We start from the raw sequence: 16642 nt of genomic DNA on the forward strand, positions 1-16642 counted from the left end.
CATGCATGCTTTGTTTTGTTATTTTATGCTTAAAAGAAATTCTAGTTTGAAAAGGCTAAAAAAAAATGGAAACTCATGAGTATTTCTTATGCTAAACTCTAAAGTGTAAACTTTAAAACTACATCAATATATTTCCACTAGTTGTTGGTATTTTAATAATATTATATGCGGTGGGTGGTGTGTTCTTTCTTTGTTTCTTTTATCTCGTTCCTCTTTGAATGTTTTTGAAAGTTACTAACTAGTAAAAGGTAGATATGGGTAGTGTTTCTTTTCTATTTTCTTGCTTTTCTGTTATGAACATTAAAGGTGTTTTGGCAGTTAGCTTTATGTATGTTAATCTGGGGGCTTGGTATCCTTTCTTGCATGTTTTGAGTTATAGTTTTCAATGGAAGTAACTGTCAGCTATAGACATGTTGTTCAATGACACCCCTATGTTTTTACTTTAATGCCCATCCCCCTATACTTTCAATTTTAATCTCTCTTTTAACCCTTTACTTGTTTGTGGAGCATGTGATCTCTTTTGAGGTAAAATGCTTGCATGTTAACCATCCTGGTTCGACCCATTTCACCATGTAACAAAAATGACTACTTTGAACCTAAACTCGTTACACAACACGCCCAATCCACTCATCCACTTTGACCCACATTCCTTTCATGCAAAGATTTTGCATGTTTTGAATTTAAGTCTATACCCTGGTCACAACTTAATCATACGTACACAGGTCAGTGTCACAACATCAAAAAGGTGAGAGGAAAAAGATAAATTTTATTGACGCTATATGGATAATGGCCTAGTTGATGCATGTTTTTATTTGTAATAGAACTTATGATAACTTAAATAAGCCAAATAGTGTGGTGGTCCAATGACCTTAAATTTATTTAGGGTGGTCACCACCTAAACAACTCAGGGAGGGAGGGGGGGGGGGGGGGGGTCATGCCCATGTTACTGTATTTTAGGCTTGTAGTATTCATTGTTTACTAATTGGATTTGGAGTTGAACCACAAGACAAAGACAACCTACATGTCTCTGGTCACAAGTTTATGTTACAAACACTCACTTTTAACTAAATCCAACTTATAAAGCAAAAGGCAAAGACAACACATAATCACATATGTATACATGCGTACATATATGCATATATGTGCACACACGTCCTTTGACAACTATAAGTTTCAAATTCAACTATTTAAATCAAAATTCTTACAAGTACTAGTTGGGGAACTTTGAGGTGTAAATGAATGGTGGTGGTAATTATCTATGTAGAATAACTATGCATATATTTAAATAAATAATAAGTTTATATACTTTTTTATTATATGATCAGTGCATGATAGTATGATACAAATTGAAAGACTCAAACCAAAACAAGTACTTTTTATCCAATGGTGATTGATACACGTAATTTTTCAGTTTAATAACGGCATATTTTTATTTTTAGGTTAAACTTTAAGTTCTGTGGTGGATAAATTGATAGAGAAAGGAAGATTTGGTCATAAAGATGCCCGGGAATTAACTCGAATCCCGGTGATTTAATGTATTTTAAAATCAGAATTATTATAATATAATAAAAGAAGAGAAAGAGGTATGGAAATGAAGTATTGTTTATTGCCAAGATTTAGATCTAAATTGGGTTTGTTTAAATTTTTATAATGTAGATGCCAAATCTCATTGGCTAATGTATGGCACATGCATAGCTAGATTATTCTTAATTTTCTATTTAAAAAAAAAACAAATCTATAAATATTACTACTTAATTTATTTTAATGGCATTTTAAACTAGTTTGATGTTGAGTTAATATGCAAATACTTTTCTAAAGATAATTTGTGTTAAATACAATTATTCTTTATCTAAAGATAAACTAGTTTGATGTTGAGGTAATGGCATTTACAAACTAGGTAAGTAGATAACGATGTGTTAAAATAAATTAAAACAATTTAAATGAGCTAATTACATGTGTTTAACCTAATCATTTTTTGCTTTAAGTATATGCTAAATTGTTACTCATGTGATCAAGTAAAATAAACTTTAAGCAATTGTGATAAATTTGTTCACAAATAATCTTAAATAATCGCCTTAAACTATTATCAAGTTTATATTATAATAAAACTATATGAGTTAGCATACAATCTTGAATTTGTATCTTGTTTTATAAATAAAAGAAGACAGTAATTTAGATTAGAGGTAATTAACATACGTTGTCTTACTATTATAGATTCGTATTGTATAACATGACATTACACACTGTATAATATAATACAATTAATCAATGCAGGTAGAGTAAATGTGTGACACAAAAATTAAGACACATTCAACTTCTTTGAGAATGTCAACAAGAATATATAGATTTATCCTTGAATAAAACTAAAATGGAAGTTTTGTTTATTTAATATGACGAAATATATATAATTCTTGTTAAGGGCATTTTTTTTGGTTATAAATGGCATCAAGTGCAAGGAACGTGTCTCATGAGATGCTTTTGTTAAAATTTATTTCAATTAAAATGAGAATTTTATTTATTTTATTATGTTTAGATCGGCCTCTGCCACACCTCGTGGTTCATTCTTTTATCACGGACGATATCAACCATAGTTTTCCTACTATTAATTAAATAAACATTTTCTTAATATTATAATAGTTTAAATATGGTTTTAACTTTTATAATACTTTTTTAAATACAGAAAGTTTAATTGGGAACCATGAATTGAAGACATAAAAACATTGACAAGCTAGCTAGACTTCAACCTGTTTTTATAAGGTGTTTTTTTAAAGCGGTTTTCAGGTTGTATAAATTTTGATTTTTTAAAAGTATATTTAAATTCGGTTTGAGTTCCTGCTAACTTGAATAAACCAAATTATGAGAAAAATAAACAAAATATACAATATATTTCATAGTATAAGTAAAAAATATATGTATTTATTTATATAAAAAATACATATATAATTTGGAGTTCGGGCATTCAGTGATTTGCTTCAAAATCACAATTCAACTACGAATGGAAGACCAAATTAGAAGTCGGCCCAAATGCTCGCCTGCTTCTAAATTGAATTAATGAATTTTGTTCGTTTGAGTTTTAATCTTGAGTCGATTTAAATAATAGTGCTTTGCACACGAAAGTTCCCTACACCGTAGGAGCATAAATCAATTAGATAATGAAAGAAAATCGTTTAATTTGCTCATGAATATATGAGATTAACATGAATTCTATGGTCATAATACGTTAAAATCAAACAAACTTAAAGATGATGCACACCCGTTGTAACTTTCATCAAAACGTTAAGCTTACATTATTTTTCCGTTGCTAAAACTCTTCCATAAAGTGACATCAGGATAATGCATGTTGTATTAGATAAAAACACAAGATTAGGTTTTATGATAGCTTGCTCAACCCCATTGTAGTGTAGAGGTAAGATCCATTAGATTTGTTAATGCGCCACTTTTTCATATTTATAGTTCATTAATAACACCAACACTTTATACATATATGGGTTTAATCAATACCGAGAAATGGGTTAAATCTTAAATACTAAGAAACTAATATTGGATTACACTTTATGAACAGATCTCCATGTTTGTTTAAAACCCACACAATCCGCAGTAACCTCCATGCTCAATTAAAATCAAATGATTTACTGGACTTATCAGTCGATGAGTATATATATATATATATAGGATGGTTCAGTGAAGAAATGAAATTAGAGCGAGAAATGCGAGAAATTAATTACAACCCTTGATCTTGTTTGATCAATGGCCTACATGCAAAATGACAATCTTGTAATATTGAGGTGTTTTGTTTTAATGGATTTAAAAGCAAAAGGTTATTTCTTTAAACTGAAATATGAAACGAGCATCTATTAACTGCGTTCCATAATTATTTCTTAGGTCATAATTCACTTCTAAAAAATTCTAAAAATAGAACGCACTCTAAACTTAAAATAGCATAGATGTTATTATGAAGAAATAAAAAAGCTACAGAAACATGGGTAGGCCTAATCCTACATACATTTTTAAATCACAAATAAATGTTTTTTTTTATTTTCTACACAAACCATATATTAGTTCAATGATAACTACACAAGGTCAAGTTGTAAATTGTAATACTACATTAATCATACTCAAATGGATTAAGCCTACACTCGGCTGTCAGTTGCTACACTAATATTGGAAGCCTTCACAAAACCAGTATTATTGTGTAAACCCTACATATACGTGTCAGCCCTACACAACTATTTTTGTTTAAACCCTACATATATATGCCAGCCCTACACAGACTATACGTGAAATATTGTGTAGGGTTATTTTTTGGTTTAGTGTTTATGGTGATCGAACCTCTTTATCCTCACGATAATAACTTTGAAATTGTGAAGCATAGAATAATTAATAACTTACAATTACAAGAGTACGTATAAAGAAATTAAAAAAAATTACAATTTAAAACTTTCTTAACAAGTTGAATTTGAATTGGATAATATTGAGTAGAATTTGAAAAAAAAAGAAGATAAATTATAAAAAATAAAAATATAAAACAAATTATGTGCAACTTTCTTCAAATTGGAGTTACAAAACACTTTCTTGAATAAAAATAAAGATGAGTGGTTTAATTAAAAGAATATAAAAAATAAAAATATGTAATTTGAAACTTGCTAAACCATTTATTAGTTACTAAAAAAACAATTAAAGTTTTGACATAAATACCCTTCTGATTAATTAAATGAAAAATAAAAAAGAAAAAGTTTTGATTGGTTAAAATGACTTCTTCAACTTCTCACACTAATATGATTTCTCCATTGAACTCAACCCTACATATATATAGGGAGGGGTTATAGTTTCCTATAAAGACTAAGAATAAATCATAGTTATTGGATCATGCTAATCAATGGTTGAGAATTAAAATTACCAAAAACCAACATAATATCCTAGAATTATTCTTTCACTTTAGGTTATAATGTCACATGTAAAAAATCTGTTAGTTCTTACCATTCCTAAGAGACTCCTTATTTTTATTTGAATCATTATATATATATATATATATATATTATCTTGTAAAAGAGATAGGCACCCTTTCACCTCCCAACCTTCTCTCTCAATAAGATGCTATTACATTAATTGGAATTTAATTGCACGGGCGTTTGGTCACTCCGGCCTCAATCAATTCTTTGATGAATCTTAAGTGCCAATTGAATGATGTAGTGGTGCAGTCAATCGATCCATTCTTTATACCAATTGAAACTGACCGATGGCAGTTTAATCGTTCCCCCTTTAAAAAAAGCCCTAGATGCTTTACAGTTTCATATCTCCCTTTCTTTGTCTTTGCCACGAACCACCACTGGTCCCATCGTTCAAAAGGCCTCCAGCCATCATCATCTAGGGTTCCGGTTTAGAGAGACAAAGCGAAGGACGTCAATCACCATGGGCGCGGCTGGGTTCGAAACTTACTGTGTCACATGGTCGGCCAACATTCCATGTTCAAACACAAAAGATACACAACAAATCTAAAATTTTGTTGCTGGTCTACACATATTCGAAGGTTCTTCTCTTCCTTCAACAAAAATGAGTATGCACTGCTAATTTGGTACTAATTTAGGGGAGGATTGATGTTTTGTTATTATTGCTGATTATATCAAGTGGTTTCTTAACAGGAATTTGAAGCCTCTGCTACTTGCTTAGATGATATTACAATTATATTGAAGGTGGATTATGCCAATGCTTATTTTGTTTTTGGTTCGTTGTTGCATTTATCTACAGTTTAAATGCTATGATTAGATCGAGGCATATTATGACTTTCTGTAATTACATAATGTTGATTTTAGGGAATTTTGCATTTGGAATTTATGTAGAAGATTATATATGTGAAGATTTAACCATTGTATATATATATATACAAGGTTCATGTGCATTTTAGTCTTAACATTAGAACGTAGGAAATAATACCAATTTATAAAAAAAGAGAACATAAGAAACAATATCAACTACAATATCAATTTACATAAACAATTATTTATAATAACAAAGAAAAAAACCTAAAAATTACAACAAAAGAATCAAAATCAAGAACAAAATAATAAAAACAAATACCAACAAATACTTATATCAGCAAAACAAGAAATCTAATAATAACAAAAGAATATAAATAAGCAAATACTCATAATGCCTTATAACAAAAATTAGCAACTACGAAAAAAATAACAGCAAACATTTATAAAAATAAACCTAATAATAACAGCAAATTGGTTCTCATTGTTTTCATGTTAAAAATAAAATGTATTTGATCCCGTTTCTATATATATAAGGAGAGAATCAAGAGATAACTCCTTCTTAAAGAGAGAACTAGAGAACTAATAAAGAAATGTTTTTAATTTAATTAAAAAAATATTTTTAAATTTCCGTTTTTGCCATTATTCTTATATTATGTTAACATTTACTCGAAAAATAAAAAAAAAATAAAAAAACTCGTAGTGCACATATGCAATACATCGACTTTTTTTTTATTGCATATGTGCACTAGCGTGCATTTTGATATGTGCAATAATATTGAATATCATATATTTTTTGTATTGTATTAGTGCAATAGTGTTATATTATATACAAAAATACCAAAAAAACAATATAGTGCATATGTGCATTAGTGTTGTATTACGTATATGTGATAGTTTGTTTCGAGTACAATTATTAGTGTTTGTATTTGCATATATTTAATAGTGTGTATTATATAATGCAATTGTGTTGTATAATGCAATTGTGTTGTATTATATGCAATAAAACACTATCGTATATATGCAATACACATTAGTGCACATATGCACTACATCGCCGGTTTTTTTTAGGAACAATATCATCTTATTAGAAGGAGAAAAAAAAATCGTAAAATATTTTTTTAAAAAAAGTTAAAAATAGTTTTTATTAGTTCTCTAGTTCTCTCTTTAAAAGGAGTTCTCTCTAGATTCCACCCCTATATATATATATATATTCTATCGTTATTTCATCCATATTTTGACATATACATTAGAAGATAAGTTTAAATTTACCTAGTTAATTTGTTTGAAACAGAATAAAGTTAAATTTACGTAGCTAAGTAGACGAAGATTACCAGATATAGCACCAACAAATTTAATCTAAAGATTTGGGATCCATAATAAATGATTAAAATTGTAAGTTGGTAAGTGTGGTTGATATAGGTGTACTTGACAAGACGAGGCCTACTTAGTTCCAAAGCTACATACAAAAATAGCATAAAAGAAGGAAAAAGATTAAAGGAGAGAAAGAAAGTGACGGGGGATGGGAAAGAGAAAAAGGTGGTAAGCCCTAAGAAAGAAAGTGTGCGTAATAAAAACACCAAGGACCATCAGCGGAAGAGACAGACGCACCCTTCTCCCACAAACTCAAATTTCTCCTTTTTCTTCTTTTTTTTTTCTCCAAACTGAAATGATAACAGGTTAATTAAAAAAAATTAGGGTGAGAACATCGTAAAATAAAAATTTTATTAGCAAAAATACAAATGCATTTAAATTTTAAAAGTTGATATCAATCTTAAAAAAATAAATGTGTCAACGTGTAACGTCAACTCAAGACCGATTTATTAAGCTAAACATGTTTGCGAGTGTGAACCCAAAACCGACCCAAACACTTTTAAACTGAATATAAACTTGTTAACTTCGTTTTAGGTTTGTGACGTGTAATAAATTCACACACCTAATCATCCAATCGTACGTATGACTATACTTTTGACATTTTTAATTTCAATTAATAAAAATATATTTTAGTTACTTTTTTAACGGCGTTTTTTTTATTTTATGTTAATCTTGTAGTTTGAACCCTCACACTTAAAAGCAGTGGCGAAGCTTGGCCGAAGTCATGGACCTAAAAGTTTTTGTGTTGACGATTCGGTTCGTGTCGGTGGTTCGGGTCGGATCAAAATATGACATCTATATATCTAATTATTTTTCATTCATTTAAAAACGATTGTTCTTATAATTAAAAAAACTAGACCTAAAATATTTATAATAATACGAGAGCGAGAGGAGGGGTGAGTACCTTAGAATAAGAATTACAAAGCAGCTCGGCGACCTTTAAAATTAACCGGTTCACTAGTTGAAGCTCTGTGACATTTACTCGTTTGTTGATCATCCTTTTTTTTTTGAAAAAAGAATATCTTGTATCTTGTTTTTTCACGATTTACCTAGTTAAGAAGATTCAATAGGGTACGTTAAAGTAAAATTTCACCATACAATACCAATTACAAGCTTAGTTGACTAATTTCCTCACATCCCCAATTCACAATTACAAACCCTAATTTTATAATCCTTGAACTATGTTTAACAACACAAAGGTAGAGAAAATAAACTATTACCTTGCGGTGGATCGGGGACCGTGGACGAGCGGCGGTGGCGGCTGGTGGATGAGTGGCGGATGATGGTGGGTCGGTGGCAAACTCAGAAGGCGGAAGGCAGGAAGAAGCAGAACTCAAAAGGGAAGCAGCCAAGCAGAGCGCATATTTTTTAAAAATGCCTGTTTGTTTTTTTTTTTAAGTTTTGTTATGTAACAATTTACAACAAGCCCCTCCAAATTTGATTTATATTAAAACTAAGTTGTTTACAATTTTATAACTTTTGTTTATAAAAATTATGAGGTTTTATAAAAAAAACCAAACGATAGGGTATTATATTTAAAAAAAAAAATTGGTGGTGACCGATAACTTTTTGGAAAAATAAATTGGCAGTGACCGCGCTTAATACCTATAAAAATTTTCGAAAAAAATCGCGAGATTTACCCTATTAACGGAAAAAACGGCAGTGACCGGGGTCACCCCCGGTCCCTTCTGAGCTGCGCCCCTGCTTAAAAGACAAATCATTAAGTAACTGCTTGATACCATTAGGTCGTGTATTATAGTTTAACTAGTAAAGACTAGTTAAAACGTCACATCAGCATCATATCCCTACCAGTAGGCGATGAATTTTAACTGGGTTTTTCTATTCAAACACCTTTTTTACTATTTATACACCTATTTTACACACATTTTACTTTTATATACACCCTCTCTAAAGAGTGAGAGGGTGTCTAAATAGCAGTACCCTTTTAACTAGCTTATCCTTTAACAATGGACCTATGACACCTCCTAAACAAGAGGCTTTAGGCAAAAGACATTTTAGGGAATTTATTTTAATTTTATAACATTTTACCATGATGAGAATATCTGAATATGTGTAATCACACTAAAGAGGCGGGCCCATATGTTCAACCCACCAGAGTAAAACCCACTTCTAGACTAATGTCATGATGGATCCGAAAGACGGCTGATGGCCCAATACTATGGTCCACTCCCGGATCGAAAACATGCTATTAAGATAAACATACAAGTGACCATAACATAATTGGTTTGAATTTAGTAATTGTAGCTCTGGAAAATACAACTACCTTTAGAAAAGTATTCTCCTGGTTTTCATGGAAAGAAAAAGCCACCTGTTTTTGCTACTTATTCCTTTATTGATATAGTTTTGTCTGATTCTATGTACAAAATTTTTTTTTATTGCCTCCTACTATTTACAATAAACCATCATTGCCAGGGATTGAACCCTGGACCTCTCACCCAAAGGCCTAAGCCTTTACCATCCCACCATATATTTTTTTATTTGTTTAATTAAAAAGCTAATATCGACACTCTTTCTCTGAAGTCAGACCTCGCACCAACTGATGTAAGATATATATTTTTTTTTTTGGGGTAAAGCAAAGGATAGATATAAAGGGCATGTAACCTCCCGCAAGAAGCTGGAGAACAGCCAAATAGTACAACTATAAATGAAAAATCATCAGTCAAGCAACAATCAAACAAAATTTAAAGCATTAAACTAGAAAGAGGAGATTCCATCCAAACTCTCCAAGCTACCTCTTTGTGCAGCGAGTGAGACTTAATCCAACCAAACAAGTTAGTTTTAATCTCCTCCAAAACTATGTCCGTAGAGATAGTTGTATTTTTGAAAATTTTCGCATTCCTTTGCTTCCAAATGAACCAAATCGTGGAATAAATAATTGCCAAAAGAATCCTCTTTTCGGGAAAAAGAAGACGGTTGTGAACCAACCTCGAGCAAGTGGTAGAACGAGTCAAGACCTGTCAGGTCCCAACCACACCATATAGAAACTGCCCTCCACACCTGTTTCACTCGAACGCAATCAAGAAAAACATGGAGTGGCGATTCATGCGATAACGAACAACCCGAGCAACCCGGAGTGATTGAAGCCAAACCTCTAGCGATTAGATTAACCGCCACCGGAATTTTGTTTAGTAAAACTCTCCAAATGAAACAGTTTATTTTAATCGGAATCCAACCTTCCCAAGTAATCAGAGTAAGCGGATCCATCCCATAAACCTTTGCAGCTACAACCCTTCTCAAGGATTGAACCGAGAATTTTCCGATGCATCGCCACCCCATCTCCAAGTGTCATCCTTCCCAAAATGAAACATGTATAGTGACACCATTTCTGTTAAGTCTTCAATATCCATACGAGCATCAGACGGAAGAGAAGATGTAGACCAAACCCACTCTAATTGAGTCATCCCCGACCCGAACAACTTAACCCTTTCACACACAAAACAACTTTTCTTCACTTCACGCTTATACAAAATAGGGAACAAATCTTTAAGGCAAATCTACCCAGCCAAACGTCTAACCAAAATCTAGTTTTGTTACAAACACCCACTTGTCTTATAAACGAACCAGCCAAGTCAATGCCTAAAGAGGTGAAACTTTTACCAATTTTATAGATCTTCTGCCAGGCACCACAAATCGAATTCCTAGTCATCCTAAGATATGTAGGAGTGTTATTATGTATCAACCTAGTTTATTTTTATGTTTCGGATTTGGAAAAAAAAATCTTAAAATAATAAGAGGGATTTGTTAACATAATTATTGCATTTGGATACTTTTTTTACCGATAAACACTAACACACGCTCTACTCTATTCCTAAAACTACCATACTTGATACTTGCACTCTCCATAGGATTTGAACCCACAACTACTTAGTTGGGACGACATACCACTTTACCACAATGATCTCTTTTAGAGACGTATTTCAAATATCTTCACTTTGATTCTACACTTCATTAGGATTTCGAATTGGTCTTGTTCGATCTCTCAAAACTCAAGAAATCGTCTAATTTTGTAATATTATCCTTCAATGGTGTAATGGCTATCTTGATGGAAGTCTGTAAATGTCAAAAGATTGATGTTCAGAAAAGTTTAACTCGTCTTATTAAAGTTGTACTTTTATTGAAAAATAATAATAACTATGCGTTAAATAATAAAAAAGAAAAGAAAAGGAAAGCCCAACTCCATAAATCATCATTAAAAATTTTATGTATATCAAATTCGTAAATAGATATTAACATGGTACCAACTACCAAACAACGCGACACATTCTGTCTTTTACAACAAAGAAATATCAAAGATGTGTACTTCCACGTCATCACATCCACCTCGTTTTACACTTATCACACACATAATGTTATATTAATACAATATAAATATTACAAACTCTATTATGAAATAAAATATAATAATGAAAGTGGGATAAACATACGGCAGAAAATGAAACAACAAATTACCGAACAAGATGGACAAGTCAACATCAATGTTTCCTAATGAAAATTTATGTCTTAATCCATCCTTGATTGAGGGGTCTAACAAGTATTTTATACATCATAATCATAAACATTTAGGTTTAATATGAAAGCCGGTTTGAATGAACGTCAACTTCCTAAATTTATTTTAAATTAAGGTTTTGGGGTCTTTGAACATGTCAACGTAATTATTAAGATTGATTAATTGGTGTTTCGTAATTAACTGTTGTGTAACTTACTACTGATCATTAGCACTGATAATTATTCACGATTGATGTTTAGTTTTCATGTAATTTTCATCAATCATGCAAATTCAAAGCAATTTCCGGTAGCGATTTTCTATCGTGAGCATCAAAGGGAACCTCCAGGTTCATCGATGCCTGAAATAATAGCAGCCATGAACGAATGTGTAACTCACGCTTCCTAACTCATATCAATGTATATTTATGTTTTCCTTTTGGTCTTAAGTGAATCTCAATTAACCAAAAGAGTCGACAACACCAAAATCACCAACATAATCACCATAAGTTGTCAATTGTATCGGATTAGCGTGTGGAGTTAAATCAACTTCGAGTTAATCATTTCAATCATTAAACTTGAACACAACTCAAATATTTACTCGTATACAAAACATCAACCTTGGTTCAAACGCATTTGAATTTGTGTAACTTGAAGATGACACGTGTAACCCATTTATCCAAACGAGTCAAACGGGTTGATATGCATTCAAGTTATAAACGTGCCATATATGGGATTAAAAGTTTATAAAAATGAATTACATGAGTCAAATATGGGTTGATGTGTTTAACTAAACGAGTTAAACATGTTAACATGAACACTGCTCATCTAATTAAACGTGTTAAAATATCAATCCAGACATATTAAACGGATTAAATATGACAACACAAACATGATTATTCGTGTCATGTCTCAATAAAATTTTGTAATATCGAATAAATATTTTAAACACATGCAAAACAATAAATAAGAAGAAAAAAATTTTAAATCTATACACAATGTTATTTATCATATTCTTTGTTCCCAAATACAATTACATATTATAACTTTTTAAAGCAATACATCCTTTTCATAAAAAAAGATTTTTATTAACGTACAATATTGAGATATTATGTGACCTATTAAAATACATCTGCAATTCTGCATACAACTACAATTCTCTTCCTCCTTAGGACAAGGTCACAAGGCCTTTTATAACACGATTAATAACTCGATTCATTTTCAATTAGGCGTTAGGTCTATCCCTACAACGCGATAAAGAAAGACCGTACTAAAATCTGGCCCATTAACATGATATTGCACACCTAACAAAAGGGGGGCCGGAACAAAGGCTGTGGGCCCATTACATTAACTTGCATTGGAAGAAGGGGCCTGCATAAATCATGGCTAAAATGGCAACCGCTAATTCGCTATCAATATGTTACATTATGGTTCGGGCGGTGTTCGGGTTTGACCCGTATGTGATTATAAATCAAGTGATTACCATTTCATCATCAGTTGAAAACAATGTAACAGGTTGAATGTCAATATGCTTGACCACATTATAGCTGCATACAAAACATGCTTACACTCATAAAACCTTGAGGAGTTGCACCTCGAATATCAAGGGCTCCTTAACATGAGACAAAAGGCTGCGTCGAGGACCAAACTGCAACAAACAACATGAGTCACAATTTATATAAAAAGTTGTTCATAATGAATGCCATTACTTCCTTTTTTCGCCATGTTATTCTACTTTGTTATGTGTTTAAGTAGAGATAGCAAGATAGTGTAGGTCTCAAGTAACTATTCATTACTTAACCCGTTTGAGATCAAACACAAGCCCATATCAACAAACTCATATGCCGAGTCAAAATTGTCACCTTCGGTTTTAAAACATTTGCCTTACAAAATAACAATTTAATTAAAATGTGACTCATGTCAACTGGTGTACTTATAACTTATAAGTGACTAATAATGTAATAATATGGGCAAACCTCATCTGGAATTGGTCCCAAATTCTCATTGACATATCCTACAGAAGAAGGTATTAGTGCCCTTCTCTTACCTGAAATATAATGAATCATAGGTTAACCGGGAGACCATAAAAACAAAGTTTAAATTAGTCTAACAATCTATCTCTTTCGAAACTGTAAATACTAAGAACATCAAATGTAACTTCTGTTCAAGAGACAAGAATACAAAATTCATAACATTCTAAGATTTTGAGAGACCAAAAAACTAATTTATTATTATTAATTTTTTTTTTTGGTAGGGGCTGGGTTTGAGGGTGTTAATGAAGTAGGTAAGTTTTCATTAAACCTAGCTTTCATTGTTAATAAATTAGGCAAGTTTTCATGCATTGTGGGCCATTGTTATTCTATATAAATTACAGAACAGTGCTAAAATAACAAGTGCAAAATTAAAAGTAACATACCTCCAGCCTTCATTCCAACTATGACTTCTTTCAAACCCTTTATAATCTGCCAATTTAAACAACTACTATATCAGTCACACAAAAATAATCCTTTTGTTTCCAATAAAGAGATGTGTCAACTTTTTTACAATTTTCAAGCTAAATTCATCTGAACACCTTCTTGTCCACTTTTTAATTAACTATTAATGCGTTAATAAAAATTACAAAAACAATATCATTACAACAATGGGAAAATGTCATAAATAGCAGTATATTTCCAGCGGTGGTCGTTTTTGGTAATTAGTTATAATAACTTTTTCGATCTGTTTTGATAATTATAACTTATAAGTTCTTTGAACGGCTTATTTTAATACAAAATCCAAAATGACCCATTTGAGATAAATGGGTCATAAATTCAAAATTGACACCTCAACTGGTAACCATCAAAAAGCAAGAATTAGTGCTGGCATGACATTACCTCTTTCTCATTTAGAACAAGTATAACCGGGGAACTTTCTCCGCTAAATTGATCCACAGTACTGCAAATTTTTTACAAAAGAATTATTGAACTTGTAACACCAATGAATAACGATAAAACAAATCAACATGATAATATCCAGGAGCACCTACCTGTGTACAAAATATCCGTTTGACCGCCGACAGACATAGTTGACTTCAACCGTATCTCCTTCACGAGCCTCTTTACCTTCCCCATCAACTATGTCTACAGAGAAAAACACAATGAAGTATTATAGTTTTAGCTTCTGCATAAAATGCAAGGTTTAGGTGGTGTTTGGTTTGCAATCATACGGGTATGTGCATGATAGCTGCAGGCCCGTTTTGAAGATATATAAAATGACTTATTAACCAATTAAAAGTTCAAAATTACATAAACCACCCGAATGATGAATAAAAATAAGAAATTACCTTGTATTCGCACACCGCTATCAAGCTTCTGGGTCCTGAATGCTTCCAATTCATATAGAATTTGAAAATAAATAACAAAAAAATAGTTGGTGAAGCTTCTGATAAACTGAAGTAAACAACTTTATACAACACACACCGAATAACCTCAGGTTCATTCGTCTCGAGGGCTTCAGCAACGAGAGAACCACTCAATAAAACTGGTATGAATCCAGATGAGTGCAAAAGCAGCCTTCTTGGAATCACTTTGCTTGTCGGTAACTGAAAGGTTGACTTTTGGACTGCATGATTCTTGGTTTCACCAGGTCTAGGAAAACTGTGTCCTTGACACAATGTAGGCTAAATTTTAAAATCGACTAATTTCATGCTAATGAAACACAACTAAAATTTTATAAATTATAAGAGCCAGTGACCTATAACCGTCATTAACTGTAATGGCCTTTTGGTCAAAATAAATCATGGTTAGGTGTATGAAATCAAACACTGGCAAATTCAGCAGTAAATGTTGCTTGAGATAGTCCCATTTGCACTCAATTAGCTCATAGTTATAGTTGTCACTGAAGCATATCTAATAAAAAAGCAGGGCTTGACAGGAACTAATTATTTTGCATCAATTCAATTTAGCTAGAAGATCAATTAGTAAATTTTACAACTAGACATATGCATTACTCATCAGCAAATTCAAGGCACAGGATAAATCAGCACGTTATTATTGCAAGAGAAAACTGACTCAAAAACTCGTTACAATAATTCTCTATTGATCACACATCTAAAGCCTCTAACCAAGCCCTATATTAATAATCTCACACTCACTTGGCGACGAAGACATTACCATACTAATTATGTTACAATTAGGAAACTAAACTAAGTTGACCAACTTGTCAACTGTCCTCCCATATTCAACAACTTGTGAACACAGTCCGGAATTACCAACACAAATACCAAACAATTAACACCTCTTAGCCAGGGCATCAACCTGATCTAGTAAACAATGTTGCTTCAAATTCTATCATTTCATTGATCCTAGTGTTTAATAAATTAGAGAAAAAAAATGATACCATTGAGTATTGGACACGCTGATTAGGGTTTGGAATCTAAAAGATTCCATAGCTCACTCCAGATTAACCAACTAACTAACTAACTAACTAACGGCCTCTGTCTGGGATGCAACCAGGCAATTGGATAAGTGGATGCAAAGGATAATTGTTTTGTGGGCGTTCAAATTTTATATATGTGACACAAACTACCCCTTCACTAACATTCATCTTTCATTTTTGTTTCCTTTCTTGTCTAAAGTGGTTTGTGTTGCTGCGAAACGCAATTTCCGACGTGATACAAAAATAATCAGCCTTTGGGTTATCATATCTTAACTTATTTAATAAGTAGATCGTGTTTGCGTTGACTTGTTTAGCCTATTTAATTTACACAGTTTGTCTTGTCAACATGTTTAATCAAACAATTCAGCCCCGTTTACGAGTAATAAATACGATTAGACCATCACCAATAAGGCAACCCAAAAACACCCATTAGCATGCCCAGGCAGCTGTCACATCAGAAAAGTACTCATTCTTCAAAATATCTAAAAAACCTCCCCAATAAGGAAACCCAAAAACATTTCCGTATCACCGCCATCTTTTACATTTATTTTACCTACCAATATTTTACATTTATTTTACCTACCAATATTTTATTT

At 31.9% G+C, this 16642-nt stretch overlaps 1 protein-coding gene across 1 annotated transcript; it reads right to left on the minus strand.

The window, feature by feature from the left end:
• Nucleotides 1-13186: 13186 nt before the first annotated feature.
• LOC143565393 (peptidyl-prolyl cis-trans isomerase FKBP16-1, chloroplastic-like) lies at nucleotides 13187-16084 on the minus strand. The gene is made up of 8 exons (XM_077052378.1): nucleotides 16008-16084; nucleotides 15089-15265; nucleotides 14953-14987; nucleotides 14656-14749; nucleotides 14504-14564; nucleotides 14047-14092; nucleotides 13607-13677; nucleotides 13187-13278 (listed from the first exon to the last, which is right to left on the minus strand). The coding sequence occupies exons 1-8, from the start codon at nucleotides 16055-16057 to the stop codon at nucleotides 13201-13203; spliced, it is 612 nt and encodes a 203-aa protein (XP_076908493.1). The 5' UTR covers nucleotides 16058-16084; the 3' UTR covers nucleotides 13187-13200.
• Nucleotides 16085-16642: the final 558 nt, after the last annotated feature.

This window comes from Bidens hawaiensis, unplaced genomic scaffold (genome assembly GCF_021521415.1).
Source record: "Bidens hawaiensis isolate Kalapana, Puna unplaced genomic scaffold, B.hawaiensis_p1.1 tig00022328_1, whole genome shotgun sequence".
Classification (NCBI taxonomy): Eukaryota; Viridiplantae; Streptophyta; class Magnoliopsida; order Asterales; family Asteraceae; genus Bidens; species Bidens hawaiensis.